Source organism: Thunnus thynnus, chromosome 13 (assembly GCF_963924715.1).
Source record: "Thunnus thynnus chromosome 13, fThuThy2.1, whole genome shotgun sequence".
Lineage (NCBI taxonomy): Eukaryota > Metazoa > Chordata > Actinopteri > Scombriformes > Scombridae > Thunnus > Thunnus thynnus.
The window spans coordinates 13,762,686-13,785,007 of record NC_089529.1 but is presented as its reverse complement, the minus strand read 5'-3'; the positions used below and the strand labels follow the sequence as shown (position 1 = coordinate 13,785,007).

Below are 22,322 nucleotides of genomic sequence, written 5' to 3'. Positions count from 1 at the left end.
CATGAAAGAAGATATAAACACCTGTACACATATAATCATGCCTCTTTTCTGCTCAATCAAAACACGCACAGTCACACACGCAAACACACACTTACGGTACTGCACTTGCTCCGAGTCACTTTGATGGAGAGTGAAAGGCGAAGCAAAGTAGCCTTGGCTGCTCATATTAAATAAGGTTTGTAGAAAGGTGTTGTACTTGCAAAAGGAAGGCTTGAAGCCAAGGCCACAGCAGCAGAGTGAATGAAATTTTTAGCATGTTCAACAATCTACATGGTCTTTTCTTGATGTACTTTTGGGCAGTTTTGTTTTGTGTTTCACAATGCTCCTCGAACACAACAGGCATGAATCATGTCAGATTTAAGTTGTCACCACATTTTGAAATCCTAGTGCGTTCTCCCACTGTATCAGAGATATGAAGTAAGAGGTCTTGTTTGAAGACTATAGAGTATCTTTCAACTAGCCATCTAATTTCAGCAAATCCATTTCAGCTCTCACATCTTGCCAAATTCTCATTAGGCCTCTCTCTCACCCTCTTATTGCAGTATTGATTTCCATTGCCATTATGTCTTTTGGAAGATTACATTTTCATATAAGTAAAATGTCTTCAGGACTGCATGTATGGTATACTGAAGAGGCGTACTTTCAGATTTAAGAGAAAATTCAATTTTGATGTCTGGTTTCAATATAATTTTTATGTTGTATGTGTGTTAAAATATATTTATACATAGATTATTTACACTACACAGTTTGGTTTGGCTTTTTTTTCTTTCAGTAAGCAGTAAACAGTTAAAATGTGTATTTGACTGCGTCTGTACAGCGCACAAAGTATACTATTAACGCAGTACAAAAACATAATGCAAACCAGTATAAATGAAAAGAGCATCAGAGGAAGAAAGTCAGCTAAACTCTTTTTAATTATAACTCAATCAAATGTATGTATCAAATGCAACTTTAGTTTTCATTTATGCATTAAAATTATGACACTCCAATCATAATATTGTATGTCTGCTAATAATACTGCTGACGTAGCCCTCATCACTTTGGTTTGCTGATATCATCTGTTTAGTAACTCTGTCTCACTCTCTCTCTGTCTCTCTGTCCAGCTTTAAGGGACAACAGGATTGAGCTGGTACATGCATCAACGTCGGAGCTGACCATCAGTATCAGTGATGTCACGCTGTCTGATGAGGGCATGTACACCTGCTCTCTCTTCACCATGCCTGTCAGAACAGCCAAAGCCTACCTGACTGTTCTAGGTAAGTACAGGATCTAATCATTCAATTCCTTGCTTAAAGGAAATATTAATTTATGGATACACTTTTGCATAACAGCAGTCTGTCAGTGCATCCTATGAGTTGGTCTGTGATGAGGTGTCATAACATAATTTGTCGTTGTACACACCCTTCCTCAACCTGTGTGGGGTACCATGGTTTTAAAAATCCTATATTTCCTGCAAGTAACATCCAAACCACAGGTGTAACTTTTTTGCTCACATTTTTGTAGAGCAAGCAATAGTGGAAGGTTAGTGAGCAGAAGAGAAGAAAAAGTTGTGCCCCTCACACAAACAGTCTTGTGCCTGCAGTGCCTTATAGTCTATGTAGGCTACCATTTGTTGTAAAAATGGTATCACTCCATCTTCTACTAACTTCTCCCTGTAAGATCTGTTGAACATACAGTACAGAATGCTCTAGAGAGAACCTCTTTCTCTTTGACTCTTACAAGCTGACCAATATTAAAATCTGTAATGTGGAGGTTTTATATAGCTGAATTTAAGACGATCACTAAACATAAGATGAGTCCAAAAAGGCAAGTTGTAGTACGTTGCCAGTAACTGTAGTTAGCAAAACCTTGTTAAAATGTGTTCATGAAATTGGGTGGAAAAGTAGGCTATGAGCCAAGGTTTTTTTTTATGTAGATCCAGATTATCTTATAAATTAAAGTTTGTAAATGAGGGCATTTTTGATCATTTTTGCTGTTTTTTTATGATGTAGTAAAATCACTTAAATAAATAAAAAAAAAAAACATCTGTATGCATATGAGTGCTGTGATTCTATCATTATGTGTATTTCAGTATGTGTTGATTTTAAAACATTATTACTAAAATATGAACTCCAGACGATCATGCAGTATTGCTGGAGGTTATGCTTTGTCTGAGTGCTTTCTATAGACAGTTAGATGAAAAACATATTGTTAAGCCCTCCCTCCCTTTAGTAATGTTTGTGTTGTGATCATCGCCCTGCACAAACATTGTCTCATTTCCCGCCACTGGGCTTATTATCTTGCCAATTAGTTTTCGCTAATGTTAATAGATGTGCTAGTGCTCTCCAGGACCATTAGCTGGCTCTCTGTGTTAACAAGCGTTCCGAGAATTAGAGACATTAAAGGCTACTGCTCAATAAGGATACGGAGAAAATTATTTTGCAATACTGAACAATAGTTAATGGTGCAAGCCAGGAAACAGAGAGGGAGATTTAATAAATATACAAAATGGTCTGGGAACAGCCTGGTTTATCTGTCTCTGTTTCAGCGCAGTGAGTGCTGGGAATGAACACAAGAAAATATTGAAAATGATTTGGGAAAAAATACCAAACTGCTCAATAAACATGCAATGAGATGAGCTTCACATTCAAACCTTCTCAAAATATTTGGGTAAATAAATATACACAGGTGTTTATCTATTACAACACATGCAAATTTTAAAGTTCATAAATACAATACATCACTAAATGATTCAGGTATACTGTAAATTCTAGGGTATGAAAATAATAATGTAATAAACCAATAAACACAATGACAACGCTAACATGATGATGTTTAGCAAGTACAGTGTTTGCCATGTTCACCTTCTTAATTGAGAGTGTTAGCATGCTAATGTTTGCTAATTAGTAGAAAACACAAACTACAGCAAAAGTCAGTGTCATTAGTTTTGCAGGTATTTGATAATCTGAAATTGAAATTTTGACCTGCTGGTGGCCTACTCATGGCAACCCATCTAATAGTTTATGAATAAAATTTCAATCAGGACCACCTGACATTCCACGTTGCTAGGTTGGCTAAAAATGCGCAACATTAGAGGCTTTGTATTCAATCCAGACATATGAGCAAACTAAACTCTGAAGTTCAATTCATGTTAGTAACTTACTTTGATTTTGGTTCTAAATATGTCATAAAGCAGAATGATCACAATGACCACAGGAACTATCAGTGAAATCCAGTCTTCTTACCATGCATCAGAAATCAAGTTCTCATTTCTTTTTCATGTCTTGAAAACACTTAGTCATGCTTAAACAGTCATGCACACACACACATACACAATCCATGATGCACAAATGAGCAGAGAAAAACACTCACCAACTAAACACTCACACACACACACATGCACACGTGCACACACACGCACGCACATGCGCACACACACACACACACACACACACAAACAGAGAGAAGGATTAAAGCTTTGCAGCCTCTAGCCACCCAAGGGGAACGTGACTGTATAAGATGAACATTGTATTTGATCTGCTCTCGTTCAGTCTGGGAGTAAAAACCATCAAACACTCTTCTGAGTCAAGCCACACTTACTCATACACACACTTACATGCACACCACAGTACTTAGATATAGTGGCACTTTTCACACTTGAAAACTATGCTGTGAACCAATTTGCATATAAAACATACACATTGAAAATTACATGAGATTAGGAGAGATAGCTCTCTCACGGCAAACCATATCTACCAAGTACTGTGTTGTTAGGTTTTTTTCTATCTCACACAGGCTCCACCCTCTGCTGGACTCTATGGGTAATACTCTCCTCCAATAACACGCACACAATCGCCCACTGAAATTTGCATGTAAGTAGCTGACCAATCAAGACGTGCCTACCAATTGCGTGTGTCTTACACAGTATAAAAGGCAATATCTCACTGCTGCTCTCATCCTGAAACCACTTCAGCGATGGCAACATCAGCTCACTGATCTTACCTCTCCATGGAAAGTTGCCACTTCAAGCTCGATCCTGCCTGTCGTGCCCTGGTCTCATCACCATCGCTGACAGGCATCTCTTCTGCTTCGAGTGCCTTAGATGGGAACACAGAGAGAGCAGCATAATGCAGCCACTGTCCTGCATGCACTGCCAAGGACTTTCTTCAACTCAACGCCGGCAATGGTGGGACAATTTTCGGTTGTGTGATGTCTCACTCCGTTCCGACAAGAGCGAACCAGAGCACAAGATCAATCTCCACAGTAAGGAGATTGAGTGAGTCCCCTGCTTTGTCCGGTTCTCTCCCCCACCAGACACCTCAGCTTAGACAGTCCCAGTGGCTTCGCTGATAGACAATGACAACAACCTCTCATCTGTGTCTGCAACATTGTTAACTTTTGGAAATCCACCGCTGACTTCAGTTTGCCATGATTTCCCGAAGGTTATGGCCATGGAGGCAGAGCATGTTGTCAAGTCAAGTCAATTTATTTAAAGAGCACATTTAAAAACGACAGACATTGACCAAAGTGCTTTACAGAAAGATTAAAATGATGGGGTAATTTGATTGATGGTTACAATCAAACAAAAACACAGGATCAAAAATCACAGTCACAAATAAGACAGAAAATCAGATAAAATTAGAACACAGCATTGCACAAACAAATAAATACAAACCAATAAAAGCCAGGGTGTGGTCAGGCATGAAAATAATAAACAGGCTAAAGAGAAGAGATAGGTCTTTAGACGGGTTTTAAAGAAATCAATGGAGGGGGAAGATCTAATTTTATTCTGGTTTAGCTGAAGGAAACTATTTGCCATCCAGGGTTTTACATCCTCAATGCAATTTAGGAGGGAGTTAACACTGCAGGGATCACATGGTTTCAGTGGGAGGTATAGCTGGGTGTCATCAGCATAACAATGGTAGGAGATATATTTTCTGAAAATAGACCCCAGTGGAAGCATATACAGAGAAAACAAAATAGGACCTAACATAGAGCCTTGTGGTACTCCACAGGAGATGTGTGTAGAGGAGGAGGACACATTATCAATCTAACAGAGGCTGATCAGTGCAGGGCTCTCACTGCCCCCATCTATCCCACCCAAACCAGTCAGCAGCCAGCCTGGCTTATCCAGATCAACCTGCCTTTATTTCACCTCCTCTCTCGGACATTTGGCAGTGTGTCGAAGTATCCTGGAAAGAGCCACTGAAAATGAGGTCACCAGTCGCGGGAATGATTTTGTCCTGAAAGTGCAAGGCCACACAGAGACAGGCTGTCCTGGTGTGCCCCCCCTGGAAGAGGCCCTCGCAGTCCTCCTGATTCCTCACTCAGCTGGCTGGGCAGCGTGCATGAAGCCCCAGGCTCTGCTGGTGCAGGATAGGGACACGCTGGAATATTTTGAGAAAATTTTCTGGCTGGGCACGCAGCTGGCCATGACAGCTAACAATCTGGGTGTGTTGGGCATTGCTGGGGCTTATACACCGCTGGAGAGAACGATAGGTGGTGTGTGGCTTTCAGGGGAAAACCGACACATCAACCTCCTCGAACTTCAGGTGGTGGGAGGGGGAAGACATGTGTTGGTGAGAACAGACAACCACACTATGCTTGCCTGCATCAACAGGCATGGCGAAGTCCAATCCGCAGCCCTGTTGAAGATGGCGGAGAACCAGACTGCTGTACGCCTTTCCTCATCTCAGTCTCATTCCCCCTCTGCTGGAGAATGAGACAAGAATGGCTGTCGGTCATCCTGATAACCCCAGACCACCGTTCGGCACCATGGTATGCAGAGATGACCCAGATATGGAAGGCCAGCCCTGGCTCCTGAGAAGGACAGGTTGATGCGGGCTGGACTGTTTGCAGTGGTTCAGACCATCCAGGAGGCGAGAGCTGGATCCACCATTGCGCACTACAAAGCAAAGTGGTTGGGATTCCAACACTGATGCTGGGAAAGGAGATTAGACCCCCTGTCATCTGCAGTGGGAGAGGTTCTCTCCTTTCTCCAGTATCTGGTGGAAAAGGGGCTGTCTCATGCCACTATTAAAGTGTATGCAGCAGCAATTTCCTCCAGTCATGAGGGGTTTGGCGACAAACCTGTCTTGAACAGCTGTTTATGTGCTATGGAGAAGAAGTGGCTGGCAAAGCCCAACAAGAAGTGCCTAGCTAGTTGGCTTTGTGCGTGCGTCTCCCATACCTACAGGCAGGCGGGTAAGGACCCCCTTCCGTCTGTACTTATAGAACTAAGGTTACAATATTGTAACCTTCATTCCTTCAAATGCACGGTATTCAGAAAAAAGGAGGACTTTTAAGTCTGGTAATAAACCTTACAGGAGGTGCTGAGACAGACAAGGCCAGAGTCAGTCAATGGCATTGACTGACAGACCTTTCAGTCACTCAGCCTGAGGCGGACTTATTGCTCACTGACATTAGAAGGGCAGACACTACACACTTAAAACACTCATTATAGGAAAGGCCAGTAACTAACATTTTCTGTACAACTACATGGCCTCCTCTGTGGTCACACACAAACACACACAGTTTTGCTTTCACCTCATCAACATAAGTGAAAAATGATAGAAATATGAATTTAAAAGCTAAGGCACAATGCCAATGAGAGTGACTTCAAGTGCAATGTTTATTTTAATATAAATAAAACCCATTTAGTTCATTTTCACGTATCAGCGCCCACGTTCATCAAATAAAAAAACTCTAATTTATAAAGTATTGAGGGTGTTATCAATACTTAGTCAGACAACAGATGCCACAATTATAAACTGAAAGTGTCTGCTCCATGACCATCTGCAGAAGCAGCAGAGTCACAGCACAGAGTAGCAGAGTGAGACGTCTGTCTTCCCTCCTGATCTCTGCTGTAAACACACATAGCAGTTCACGAGCAGCTGCTCTCATGTCGAGCGCACCTAGTAAGGTGCTGTTTAGTTTATTTGTTAAGCTGTCCATAAAGCCAGTGTAATTATTCAGTTTTGTGAGAGCATTGGGAAGGGATGATTCTAAAGCTACTCTGGCTGATTTATTAATCATGCAGCTCCTTTTGAGAGGGCAGCAAAGTTGAGAAATGGGCTGCATATGAACGTTAAACTGAATCAGAGAGTGATCTGATAATGATGGAGCAGAGGGAGAGACTAAAAGCTCAGTGACGGAAAGACCACGGAGTAAAAGTAAATCGATGGTGTGACCACTGGGGTGTGGGGGTTCAGAGACAGCCTGAGTAAAACCAAACGTATCAATGATTGTTGTGAAGGCTCAGTTTAGTGCGCAGTATGTGTTGTTAAAATGAATATTAAAATCGCCAATTATAATGATGCGGTCAGCATGAGTCACAGGATCTGAGATAAACTGAAAATTTGAGAAGGATGTTGAAAGCACTACAAATGATCAGCAGTGAATGTTAGTTCTGGGATGAAAAGAGTAATTGGAGCCATAGATTAGTGCAACACCACCAACTTTTCTGGTGGCACAAGTGACATGGAAGTATACAAAGTTAGGCGGTGACGCTTCAGCCAGAGGCAGTGTGTTATCTGTGGATAACCAGGTTTCACAGAGCCCAAAAATATCAAAACTGTGTTTGAGGATTAGATTATGAATTAAAAGGGCTTTGGAGCCTAATGACCTAATGTTAATAAAGCCTATTTTAAGGCAAGTATTGCTGTTAAAAACAGGTGTAACCTTCACAGGATTCAGGTTGTGCATATTCCATTGATTTCTGTTTGGATGGGATTTTCTCTTTTGGATGAGGGTAGGGATGTATAATACTTCATTACATTGAATCATAGGAAAGCAATTTGGAACAGATTTAATGTCACGAGAGAGTCCATGCCCAGTAAATAGACCTGCAGCATTGGGCCTATGAGGTAACCACTCCTGAGTAATAATACGATTATGGGAAGGGGGGAAATTGTAGACAGTAGTGTTTTATTTGAGTTTGGAATGCTGATATGTTAGAGGGGTTACTTTTATCGGGCATGGACTGTCTCAGTTACAGGAAGCAGCAGTGTATGGCAGGTGCAACATGAAATATGAGAGGTGGCAGCTAATAACTTACTACCACGTAGATTAGGATGAAGTCCATCAGATCTAAAAAGTTCACGTCAGTTCCAAAAAAGGTTGAAGTTTTCCACCAGGTTTATTTTGCGGGCAAAGCATTAAGTTTCTTTAAAAGTAGTCCCTGGGAAAGCTATTCACCTCACACCTAACCTTAAACAAGTGCTGCCTAAACATAATCATAGAAAGTTTAATATTGTTGTAGTTTTGTACTAGTGGATATTTTATTGCAACATTGGATATTTTGGTGGGACAAAAAACAACCCAAAAACTAGGTATGTTGTCTCTAAACATTTTGCACATACATTCAATGTATGTGTGAAAAAAAAAATGTTTTCAACTTGTCAAATATGTTACTTAATAACATTTTCTCATTACATAATATTGGCTGAATTACATTTCTAGTTAAATGTCTTTGTATGTAAACGTAATTTCTAGGAGACAGGGTTGCAGAGAAACATGTCTGGGAAGACACGTTACTGTTGAATTTTTAAAATATAATTTTCTAGTAATAAGAAATTCACAAACAAAACTCCCACTGTATTTGAGTGGACACAGAAATCTCAGAGACAGGTATCCCGAAAAATCTGAACTATCTGCAAGGCTAGATACCACTAGAGTAAAGTGAGAAAAATTGAAAAAAAAAAAATCTTTGTAATTTGGATGAACTGACCCTTTAAAGGAGGGGGTGGCCCAGTGGGTAAGGAGACTATCCACTAATGTGTCTGCAAGAATCCTCCCTGGTGTGTTCTCGATCATGACACTGCTCAGGGATGCTTCTCTGTAGTCTGTTCTCTAATCTCCCTGCAGGAGGGCGTGCTGGAGGAGAATTTCCAATACGGCATAATAATATTATTGTTGCATAATGACATACCACTGTGTGCGAATTAGTTTCATTGCTGTGATTTCCTTTCCATCCTTCAGGTGTGCCAGAGAAGCCAGAGATCGATGGCCTGACAAAGCCTGCCTTGGAGGGAGACCACATCACTCTGACCTGCATCACTCAGGGCAGCAAGCCTGCCGCCGATCTGCGCTGGTTCAGGAATGAGAAGGAAGTCTTAGGTATGTGACATCTGTATCTGCATTCACATTTGTATCACCACTATGGCAACAGATTTTACCATTTTGACATTAATAGTATAGCATTATGTTGGACAGTTGTCAAAGATTTATGGTGAATAATGACATATTATGAGGGAAAATTATATTCTTAATAAGTTTATTGATAGGTTTTTTTTTACATGATCATGTTTTCAATCTATTTTGAGAAACAAAATTAAAGATGTTTCTTATTAACTGGACTAAATATTTTTCTTATTTTTAGCATTTAATCTAGGAAAAAAGATAAAGTTATTTTGTGTTATGTTGTAATAACTATTTACTGATTTACTGATATTTTAATGTCAAGCCATAGTTTTCATTATGAACACACCACTCAACTGGCCCCACAGTCTTAAATTTTCTCATCCCCACCTGCACTGTGTAGTCAGATACTAAAAAATATTGATCAGCATGGCTCAGACTGTGCTTATATTGTATCAGTACTTTGTAATGAGTAATGCTTCAGAAAATATATGTGTAACCTTTAAAATGTGTATGTTATGTAGAGATTAGTCCCTTTCATAAAACTGGCACCATAAAACTGCTGCAGTGTATGTCTCAACAGTGTATTTTTGTTCCGAACAAGTTGTTTCTAATATAGCAGATTCAGCATGTGTCCTCTGGCCTGAGACCGATACATTAACCTCCCTGTTTTATCAGAGGGCTGTTCTAAATCACACTGACTGGACTACGCACCTCCTTTCCAGCCAGTTCCTGCTCTGTTCTACTTGATGAACCATCCGCTTTGTAATTGTTTGAAAGGGAAAGCAAGAGAGAGCGAGAGATAGAGGGAATGAGAGAGAATATGAAATGATGAAATGACATCTTTGAGGAAGAGAGAAACAGATGCGGTTCTGTATCAAATAAAATGCAGAACCCGGTGGGACGGACTGTCACAGATCATCAGCACAGTTGCAGAACTTTTTTTTTACGAGGTTTCTCTGTTGTTTCACAGAGCAGATTAAAGGCAGAAAACAAAATGCAAATCACCCCTTTCTAATTTAAATGACTGCAAGTGTAAACAAAGAGATAGAAAGGAGAATCACAGATTTGCCTTTTTTTTTTTTTTTCTTATAACTGCCAAAAAAATAATGCCGGCTTGGGAAGACACTGTCATAATCTTTGTATAACCTAACAGATCACTGAAACTCAGTAATGAGAATAACAAGTAGCCAGGTGTTGCACATCCTAAATGCCCAATTAAATGTAGTCAAATTCTCTTCATGAGAAGCATTTCAGATGCGTAACACACAGACACAGAGTTCATTTCTCTGCTTATATAAAGGATTAATAAACCACAAAAATCATTTTTGCCAAAGCATGCATGAATTTTTTCTTATTATCTTAATACTTTCTGCTATCAGTTTCTTGGCATCTCTGACAACACTGACTAGGTCTGTCTTCTATCTGCTGCACATTCATTCCCATTCTTAAATGAATGTACAACTTATTTTAGCATTTTCATAAGTTTTACACTACAATTTATTTTTACACACCTTATCAGTCACGTAGTAACTAAGAGTTGTTTTCCTCCCCAGACAGTGTTGAGCCAGTGCTGCTAAGTCTTCCTTTTTTGTTTGTTTTCTTGCCCATCATTCATTAAAATGAAAATGAAATCCCTGTAGCTGTTCAATAACCATTGTCACATTTCCATGTCCTGTAAACAAAAATCTAAGCAGTCTTTCAATTATTAAATCCTACATTTATGAGATCCCCAATTTGCATATATTTTTTAATCTAATTAAGCTAATCACCATGTTTAGTAATGTATTATAGTAGTTTGTCATTCTGCTTTACATTGCTTCTTGTCGCCCTTTTGAGAAACATGAAGCCAATAGAAATACTAATTAGCAAAGTGAGTACTTTTCCTTACAGGCTTATTGTGTCTCCATGGGTGATTATTGTGTCTCCCAGTGGCCCACTACTGAGAGAAGAGCTCCCTGTAAGGCAAATGGAAACCTAGCCAGGACATAATGTTCTTTTAATTTACCGAAAGTTAACAGGTAGTCAGAGATATCCTTGGTGGTTTGAAGTGAAGGTTGTCTCCAGAGGATATGCTTTCTCATTAAGGTCAGATGCTATAATTCTCTCCTCAACTTGGCGCACAACTATCTTTAATTTGGGCCTTATACAATTTCATATCAGTATGTTATTCACTGTGACAAGGTTTTAGTCCCTTACCTAGAAAGAACACTGATAGTTTCTTGAGGTTCATACTTAATACAGCATAATGATTTCTGAAAAAAAAAGAAAACAAGAACAACCACTATTATGTAGTCATTTTTCTCTGTAAAATAAATCATGGCAACATTGTCTCAGAACAGAAAACAGAACCTTGAGACTTTATACAAATGTGAGATTAGAAGATTCTTGTCAGATCTGCTATGGGACTCGTCAGACATTTCGATCGGAGGTGATGTTTCAGCCCTCATTGAATTCACTGAAAAGCTCTTTTAGTGTCTGCCATTACACCCTTTCTACCCGAGCTTAAGCCCAGACAGCTCAGCCTGCTATCTTGCATTAGGTTTTCCCAGAGTCCAGATAAGCAAGTAGATAAGACCAAATCAATGCTGGTTTTAAGTAAATATCATTATATCTTTTCTTTTAATTAAATGTTAACAGTTTGTAGATGATATTGAAGTTATATGTCATCATGTTTATTCGGAAGAGTCGAGAGAGACAAACACCACAAAAGCTCACCTCTAATCAAACCAAATAGATGAGTATTTATATGTATTTTTTCTAAGCTGCTGACCTTGTCACCATGGTATTTTTTTTAGCCACATTATAAAACTTTGAAAAAGTATGTAAGTAAGGTGATGAAAATATTGATCCCTTGATTAATACCTTGTCTTTCCTGACAAGTAGGTGTCTGTTTTTAATTAGCACTTCATTGCCCAGTGTGATGCTTTTGTCGGACATATTCAGGACATGTTTAGTTCAGGGAAAAAGTCTGTTCTCGAGACTATGATTGACACATACACATTTTCTTCTTTGTCACACCATGAATGCTTCTCTGCCACTAATTGGTCTGCTTTCTTGTTATAAAAAAGGTGTGAATTATCATCTGGACACTGTCAGTCTGACTTGTTATATATAACACCGACAGAGAGTTTTTATTTGTGTGTAAATGTGTGTGCAAGCGTGTGTTGCATTTAAATTGGAAAAAAATGAAACAAGCCCAGCAAAGCCATTCAAATGTATTTTCTTATTCCTCTCTCTGATGTTCTGACTTTCTTCCAGGACACCGCATTTAAAACTGACTAAATAAATAAACATGAGCGCATTAAAAAACAGAGGGCATCACATGTTAATACACAATGTATGTATGTGTAGGTGTATATGTGAGTGCACTTGAAGTGTTCATCATCCTGACAGGATCAGGGTGTGTTCAATGTGAAAAGCCATCTGATTGTGGGCGGCCATGCTGGGAATAAATGACAATTGTGACATATTGGTGTGGGATCTAGGGGAATAGAGAAGATTATATTACCGGCAGAGCCACTGGAGCAGTCCATCACCCATTCACATTCAGTTAACGGACACCCTATGCTAAGTGTGTGTCTGCGTATGTGTGTCTGCGTGAGCAAAACAGACAGATGGAGAAGACAGCCTGCATGTAGGACATAAGCTTGTGTGTGTGGAACGGAATCCAATATTCTTATTTCTCAGTCTCTTTGTCCCACAGATCCCTTCAGTCCCCACCCAGTAATGATATATTTCTATCTCAGTTACACAACGTAACCCTGAGAGACCTCTGCCAATATCACCACATGTAGCACTTGTTTACACACCACTGAACCAGGGGGAGCTGTGTGGAGACCAAGCAAGGCAGAGATGAAATGAATATTTATTTCAAATAAGGGTGGGGATGTTCGCTATTGGATGAGTATTATCATACTCTGTGACCTAAACTGTAGAGGTTATTGCTTCATCATGTTACGCGATAGCGCTATTCCAAGGGGGCTTAGGGGAAAAAAAAACACCAAGATTTGATTTAAATTCGCTCACGGTCACATCCCTTTTCTATTGTCAAACTTGTTAGTCAAGGACAAGGAACTATTACTGCAGACATTCCCTGCACTATTTTAGGTCGTTGTCTGCTGACTTTTCAATATGCTATCACTCAAGTCTGCCCGTTCACTAAAGAGTTGAACAGTGACTGCACAACCTTTTGAAAAAGCGCTGGCTATTTCTTCATTTATGGGTAATTGTCCTTGACTACTGTGACAGAGAACAGAATAAGGTGGCCATCATTATTCTAAGGTTTTAGCTGGAAAGAGCTATTGAGGAAAATGAGGAAGCAATAGCTCCTGGAGCTTATTTCAAAGAGGGTGATGTCAAAGTTGATGAGACAGCTCGTGACATTGTGAACACTAAAATAAGAATTAAGTTCAGGAATTTTAAGTAAGTTTTCAAGTTAAAAATGACATTTTTCAGTCATTTCAGCAGTGTTAGACAACCTTGCACACCACTTTAAAAAAGTCTGTGTTTGGACTACATTTATACTATCCAGCTCCCTGGGGTGGAGTGGATCAATGGCCATTAAAGATGTCATTTCAAGAGGGCTCCTGCAAGTCACAGTGGCATGAATAAAAGATGCCTAAGTCACACACACAAAAACACTTATTCACCCTCTTATCTTGTATTCATGTGCAGCACAAACACAAAAAGTCTTGCATGCATGCACATACATACAAGCACATACCTGAAATCAAACCAATTTGTGTCTAACACTATCATAGCACTATATGAATTAATATCAAGGCACCAGACTCTGGTGAGGTTAAACTCTAGTTTTATTTGGTTTTACATCTCTTTGTAGTGTCACAACTTAGAGTTTTTGTCTAACTCTTCAACTACAAGATGGCTGGAATGAGGAACAGAAATATCACATTCACAAATGCACCACATTTACTTTCTTTCTTTATCACTTTGATTAAATATGCCCATGTAGATGTGTATCCAACTCATTCTCTGTCTCTGGCAGAGTAAGCATTTATGTGATCAGGTTAACAGACTTAGAGCTGAGCACTGTGGCAAAAGAAGAGATCAGATTGCTACACCCACTGCCTATGCCCATTAAAAGCAACATCCTGGAGGTGGAGCACCTGTCCAGTTTTAAATGCCAAGGCACTGAGACCGACCAGACCTCTTCTTTCAAGGGCCAGTGGAAAACTGTCTCCATGAATCCACAGTAGACACTTCTTAGCTGTGAATGTGGGGAGTGTCATGTCGGAGAGGACATTGTGATACGGCTCTGTCAGTTACTGATAGAAACTCTCTTAACATTTAACAGTGTTCCCTGGTGGTGGTCGCCCGTCAGTTAAGCTCAGTCGAGCTGGTAAGACAGGTCAAACATGGAGGGGGGTGGGGAGGGCGCTTACAGGCTGTCAATAGGCCCATTTCCCTGAGAAGATGGTGGAGGCTCTATGTTCAGTATCATGTCCACACCTTACTGGAGCTGGAGCCTCCTGTTTTAAAGTTTAGTCATACCTATTGTCATGCTGCTCATCATAACATATTTTTTCTGTTTGCATTATGAATTTTATTGTATTTAAATAAGTGTTTTGTACAACTACATATTAGTATTATCTTCACCCTCACCCACAGACAATTTTACATTGTTTTTGCTCGAACAAATTGTTTTAAATCTCAGATGGGATGCAGTTCAGGGTATGTTGAGTCAGCCCTCGGACCCCCACTGCCAGGATTAGTCAGCCCTATAGCTGTTGTTGAAGATTCCTCAACCCGCCCAGCAGTCCCCCTCTGTCTCTCTTGTCTATCCCTCCATCTTCTTTCCTTTTCTCCTGTGAAATGGGCACAAAAGGGTCAGATTCTCATATTTTACCGCTTGTCATTTCCATTTCTAATCCTCCAAGGCTCTGTCTTGGCTCACGCCAGCAATGCAGAGCTCTGAGCTCCCACCCACAGAACAGTGTGATGCAGTCAGCCAAATACTGTGAAGCGCTTTGTTAAGGAGAGGTACCCAATGTGATGATGGCAAGTTTGTGTCCAATTCATAAGGCACGTGATAATAGATCTACATCTTGAATTCCATCAACAGTTTGTAAGTAAATCATGTAGGTCATAAAAAAATGTGCAAATTTATTACCTTGGTAAATCTAATCAAGTGTCAGTCTAAGGGCCAAATTCATGTGCTTGACCATCTTAAATACCATAAGCCCCTTCACTCATTCTGCTGGTAAATAAAAAACAAACCAAAACAGAAATTCATCCTATTTGATTTCCCTGTCAGTTCTACATCCCAAACAAGGACTCATGTAACACAGAAAAGCAGTGGCAAGCTTTCATATTCTCTCCCTCTTTTGGTAGTTAAGTTTCTGACCAAATCAACATCAACCTAAAAATTGCTGCACTGTGCACTTAAAAAAAAGAATTCTGACAACAAAATAGGCCATTCAGCAATGAGTAGACAAAAAAAATCTATGCAAGAGAGCAGAGAGATTCGACTGTGTAATATGAAAGGGCAGTTTTAGACAATACACGCGGGTTGCTACTGGCTGCACTTAAGATTTTTACTCATATTTATAATGACAGGCCCATGAGCCTGAAGAAGATGCATTATTAGTTTGCTTGCCAGTTAAATTGAACATATAAAAAAGAGAATTCAAGCTTGTTATTTTTAGTTTTATCATCAAAATCTGTGCAATACAATCCTCAGACAGCGTTTTTGCCAGTTTCATTGCCATACCGTTATGTGGCCTCTATCCTAAAGTATTGAGTAACTCACTCTTTAATATTTCATTATACTGATTTTAGTGTTTTATGTTAAATTACAGAGAAGGGCATCAAAAGAAAAGAACACCAGTTCCTAGGGATGCACGATATTGGATTTTTTGCCAATATCCGATATGCTGATATTTCCAACTCACTGTCAGGCGGCGTAGGCGATGGCAAAAAATCGGCCTCTCAAGATATGGCCGATGCCGATATTTCATTTTAGAGCTTTTATCGGCCAATACCGATGACGTGCCGATAATATCGTGCATCCCTACCAGTTCCCATTTAAAACTCCATGCTTCACTTGTTCTTCTTTTCTTTAATAAAATTTGAGGGTTTGTTATGTGAGCACTGAAAGAAACACTGCTGCGTGGTTCAAATTCTCCAGAAATATCCAGAAATTACAATTTCTAGGTATAAAGACTTCTAGCAGTCCTCTTTCAATCCTGTCAGTTATTCCTACCTAACATTAAGCATCCTGAAAGCCACCATTATGTGAATTTTCCAGTGAAAGCTTAAACCTGCGGTGCTTAACTTTTACATATAAATTAATGTTACATTCAAGCCCTTACCAAACGAGTTCACACAAAGCTGATTAAGCCTATCACCGCCAGATAAATCTCTCTGTATTTCACAGTATACCAGAGATTTTAATCTGGTGTTGGATTTGATGTTCCCACGCTGGCTGGATGAATGCATACTGCGCATGCTCTATGGACAGAGCATGCAGTTAGCTCTCTGCTAACTTGAATGGGGATAAAATAATTGAATCGTGCAGCTCAAATGTTACCGGACCGAATGGATCAAATTCTGATAGTGAAACTAATTCTGATGGTGAAATTTTGTGGGGGTTGTGTGATGCTCAAAACAATTTATGTAAACACGTGTCGACAGTGTTTTTGTAATTACTCTCACTGCCAGAAGGGGGAGACATGAGTCCCGCACCTCAGCTTTAAAGTAAAATAACATAATCTTTTCCAAAATTCTTGATTAGTTCTAACAGTAACTCTCACCCAAAAAGTCTCTTTATAGAGCAAAAAAATCTATGTTTTTACAGATCAGGGGGATCATCAAACAGCGGGTTTGCGAGTGTGTGTGTGGGCATGTGGGTACACATGCATATACAGTATGTGTATTATGAGACTGGCCAGATTAGTTTTTTGATTGACAAGCCTGAGCTTTAATGACAGCTTGATGTCAGTCTCCTTTCAGCTGCGCTTAAAATGTGATAGGATATTTATAGACCAATTATACCTACTTTCACCCACACACATTCACACTCATGTGCACACACACAATAGTGCAGAAGCCATCTGAATGCATGCAGATTGATACACTTTAATGATGAGGTAGTACTCACTGTTAAACAACTGTTATTATGTTCTCAAAGTGGATCTTAAGAAGACTCTGGACCAAAAAATTATATTAATGAACTCAAACTTTGTGTGAGCATATCAGTTTTTGTAGGGTTCTTATCCTGAGTCACACAGAGGCAATCAGAGTCCATTCAAATCACTAAACACTTAAAGAGCACAGCGAAATTATATATTAAGTTTTTCAATTTCTATAATAGTGCTGTTTCAGTGCAGAGCATAGATTTCAGGAACCTCTGAAATAGGAATATTCTGAACTAACTTTTAACTTCTGTATGTTTTTTTTTCCTGAAAGCCAACCTACAATAATAAATAGAAGTAGCACAGACAGAACATTGGGTTAGCTGCCACAGGGGCACCGCTGAGTGCCCATCACATTGATTGAAGTGCTTAAATTCTTGCCTTGAAACACATAACATATGAGCACAATCAAACTGCAAAAGTCAGGATGATTCATTCAGCTCTTTCAGACAAAGTCATTACAATATTTTGAATTTGACATATTTTTTAAAAAATGAAAATATTGTAAGTTATTGAAAAAGTGTTTAATTAGAAATAGATAAGTCAGTTGTATAACTGAACCTGTCTTTGGTGCATGTTAGTAAAATTCAGCCTCCTGTTTGATTGCTGTTCACCAAAGAAAAGGCATTTCATTAGACATAATATGACTCATCTCATCATAAAAGCTGAATTGAATCATCAGTGTTTGATTAAAGTGTCAGATAAACCAGCTACTCATTAACCCCAATACTAACCCCGACAAGAATATACAACTATTAAAAGGAGAGGAGAGGAAACAGACAAAAGGAAGGATGGAGTAAGCCTGAACACCTGGAGTTACGAACACAGTATCAGAAAACCGGGATTTGATGTATACAGAGTTTGGACACTGTACATCTGTAACATCTGTGGAAGGAACCCTCTAGGGCTGCAGAGAAGTTTTATAAAGCAAAGGAAGGAGAGCAACAAGGAGTAGACAGACAAATTTGACTGATGGAGAGACAAAGAGGCAGGGAGAAGCAGCGTATGAGGTCCTGACATAACTATTAGAAAGGATAGATGTCTGTAACTGCTAAAGCTTGCCTTGGTATTGGAAATATGATTTCCTCTCTTTGCAGTCCTCCACTCTTTCTCACTCTCCTTTGTCTTCTACAATTTCTTCTTTGTGAAGATATCCAGCTATTTTCCCTCTTTCCTCTTGTCTGGCTGGATGTTGCTAACACTGCAGACCTGTCAGTCATTCATCTCTAGGGGAGGCGGGCTCATTGCCTCAGTTGGGGGAAGTGACTGAGCAGAATCGTTGATTGGCAGAATCGAGAGGGAGAGGGGACCGCGGGGTGGGATGCTTAGAAAGTGGAGCAGATGAGCGCAGAGAGAGGGATATGGAGCGTAAACAGCCTCTTTAGGAGCTACAAACAAAGGTGGCCAGCATGAGAGATTTGCCACATACACTGATGCTTCCTTGAATTTACCATGAGAATACAGAAAAAGAGGGACAAACACCTGAATGCACAGATAAGCCCGGACGGCTGAATACAGTATAATAGCAATTTTTAATCTCTCTTTTTTGAAACAAACCTTGTTAGTGTTGCTGTGGATGAACAGGCTTGATAAGGTTTAAAATACAGGATGCTGGCATGATCTGAGCAGACAAACCACCCCCAAAAGACTGGTTGAACAGATGTGATTGAGAAGAAAAATACCCGCTTGGAGGTGGATACGTATAAGCAATTAAGTTGTGAAACAGCCAGTATGTGAAAGCAAATCCAGCAGTGATGAGTTGTGCAAGATTTTTGGCTCTAAGTGTGCGGTCTGGAATTGGATGGTCATTTGAGTTACTTAAGAGAACAGTCATGTCATATGTGTAGGCTGAGGCTTCATCAAAAATTGGCAAGTAATGTTGCTGCCACAGTTTGAAAAATATTTAGTGTGAATTTGTGCAGTATTTCTATAGAGGACATAGAAGTCTCTAAAATACAGAGGTTAATTCTTTCTTAAACCTTATTTTTCCACAGCAAAAAAAGCCCAACTGGGGACCTGTTAAACAGCAAGAATTCCTAACATTTGAGTAAGGTGTTCTTCTCAGTCACAACTCAAGTACTAAACTGTCAGTACTTGACCAGACAGGCATCCTGACCAGGTACAGACTGAGCATCAAGCTCAAGGATAGTTTGATGGGAACAGAGGAAGTGTCTGTGACCTTCTAGTTAGAACGGCCTCTCTACCTTGTAGACACCACCGTGTTTCAGGGATGCTGATTTATTAGGAGCAAAAAAGATCTCAAACGCACTTATGTGGCAGTCAAAAAATGGTGTCAGAAGGGCCAGTTGTGAAACTTTAATCAAACGCATTTGGCTTATCTATGGCCAATCTCATTGGGGAAGCAAATGAAGAAAAAAGTGGAATGGTGTGATCAAGAAGTATGCTGAATTTCAGGGCATTATGTAGATGATTTGAGAAAGCTGGTTTGGAGGAGTTCTCCAAAGCCTTGGCAATGATTGGGGTGTTGATGGGCATAGAGAGGTGGATCAGCTGTTTGATTGGGATTACAAGGCAGGTGTTGAAAGGATAGCGCTGATAGCAGATTGTACAGATGGAGAGGACTGTGCATAATGATACTTTGCAACAAGGCTGATTGAAGTTATTGCCAAATGTCTGATTGGCCCTGGTAATGTTTTATCCCAAAGAGGCTGGAAATGGTTGTCAGGTAGAAGGATGGGAGGGAGAGGTAGAGGAGAATAGCATGACAATATGTAGTGAGACTTGAAGAAGTTGTGTGGGGCAGTAAAGCCTGAGCAGCTGCAGGTAGAGATGGTTCAAAGAGTCCCCATCTAGAGGTGAGGCAGGTGGGAGACATCAGCTGAAGATGATTGTCTGTCAGTGCCCCCACACGATGGTTGCAGTTCTTGTGTTGACTTTAACTTTTTAGGCGATGCATACATGTCAACTGGTTTTCTTAGTGAGGATGTTTAGACTATGATTTTTACTTTATGTTATCGGAACTTGAGGACTGCTGCAGAATGGTTGATCCGTGGTTGTAGTCCATCTGTGGTTGGAGTTAAGCAAGGTTCCCTGTGGGGTCAGTGCTCCTGAAAATAAATGTGTTGATGCTAAGAGCTGGACTTTTTAGCTTTTGTGTTTGTTTCATTTGTGCCTGAGAGCTACACACAAATATATATTTGGAAATATCAAATGCCCTCATACATCTGGAACACTGGTAGAAGGCAAAGAAGCATCAAGCAGCTAAAGGCTGGTGCACTGAACACCCACATTAAAGAAAGTTGGCTTGTTGTTTTTTTAGCTGTAGTTGCTAGGTCAGTACATGAATTAAAGATGTTGTAAAATGATTATTTTATTACAGTACTACTACAGTACTTTGATGCTCACAGGTTTTAAAAGTCAAGTTTTTAAAGTCAACTCAGTTTCACTCAATCTAATCATTACACAGGGACTATGATCTCTTCTAAAACAGCTTCTTTATTTAATATATGACCTGCAGTGGTGTGTTTTCAGGTCTGTGCACTGTGATAAAGAAACCACCAGTACCTGTGTGAAAATACTATGAATTTTCCATTTAGGTGCTTATTGCATTGCATGATGAGCCCTTGTGTGTGTCCCTGTGGAATCTGACTGTGCCTGTAAAGCAGGACTAAATCGAAATGTTGAACACAGGGGACGATGTCGATGTGTGGCCATCACACCTTGCAAGATAAATGTGCTGCATCAGTGACAATATGCAACTCTTTCCAAAGGTGCCAAAGAGGTGAATGCAAGTGGGAAGACATTTACAGTACGGAGCTCTCTGCAGCTGCACGTGGACAGAAATGATGATGGAGTGGCCTACACCTGCAGAGTGGACCATGTGGCACTCTCACAGTCACCACAGCAGGCAACCGAAGTACTGGAGGTCCACTGTGAGTGTTCACACACAAAGACATGCACACACTCAAACACACACATGGAGTGGACACGTGGACATGAGTGGAAAAAGAAAATAAATGAAAGAGGAAGAAACTAAATCCCCTTTGAAAAAAGTACTTTTACAGCTGCAGAATCACGTTAGCTCGTATTCAACTATCAAGACTTACATATTTGTAGTTAGGTTTTCATTTAAAGTCCCTTTTTACTGTAGGTGTTTACATTTTTTTACATATTTGCATTAAGGTTACATTTTTTTTCATCATACAATATTAAGCCGGTCTGGGCAATAATCCAATTATTTATCATCCATGGAAAATATTCATATACTTTGTTTGAATCTTGATAGATTTTGATACATTTTATCAGAAACTATCAAAATTTTGGAACACTATTTTTTGAAAATTTGAAGAAAACACAAAAAAACCATCGAGCTGAATGGGATGAACCATTTTTGTCTCAAACCTTTATACCATTTATTGTTGAATACTTCAGTAAATCGTAATATTATAATACAGCAATATCATTACGATCATATGATAATTATTAATGTATCCCCAGACTTGGGGAGTAATGGAATACATGGAACGGCGTTATGTAATAAGGATACAAAAAAAAGAACAATATACTGCCATGCTCTGTAAAAGTCCCAAACGGAAGCAGAGCAGGAACGAGAGGGCAAAATAACTTACTGATCCACAATGGTGTGAGTAGAGAATGATACGACATGGTGTGCGCAGGTGCACACAGCATGTGCACAGCGGTCGCACGTACACACACTTCACACACAGTGAATTTATGTTGGTAGAGTAGGCAGGGACGGTCGTTACGCGCTGTGGCAGTCCCAAAGACTCACAAATAAGTTAAAAGAGAGCTTGACTATATGACAGCTTGCGTAACGTGCCCAGAGCTGCCTGTGTGTCATTGGTGGCCCACCACTTTCAATAATGAGAGAGTTAGAGAAAACTCAGAAGTATCACACAGATAGAACAGAATAAAAGGACACAGTGAAGCCCATGATGCCGCTGCACATACGTATGTCTGCCACTGCCATTCCTCTGAGAAGAACTGTGGAGGAGGACAAAGCTCTCGTAGAGTGGGCACGAATACCCAGCGGGAGGTCTTCCCCACTGCGACATACAGTATGCCTGT

The 22,322-nt window shown here is 39.9% G+C and overlaps 1 protein-coding gene across 3 annotated transcripts in view; it reads left to right on the top strand.

Annotated features, from left to right (window-relative positions):
• The window catches only part of cadm2a (cell adhesion molecule 2a), a 232,102-nt gene that overhangs the window by 185,612 nt on the left and 24,168 nt on the right, over window positions 1–22,322 (top strand). For all 3 annotated transcript variants that reach the window (XM_067608145.1, XM_067608144.1, XM_067608143.1), the window contains 3 exons: window positions 1,104–1,256; window positions 8,959–9,096; window positions 21,005–21,166. In XM_067608145.1, coding sequence (XP_067464246.1) covers window positions 1,104–1,256; window positions 8,959–9,096; window positions 21,005–21,166 — 453 coding nt within the window. The remainder of the gene's footprint in view (window positions 1–1,103; window positions 1,257–8,958; window positions 9,097–21,004; window positions 21,167–22,322) is intronic.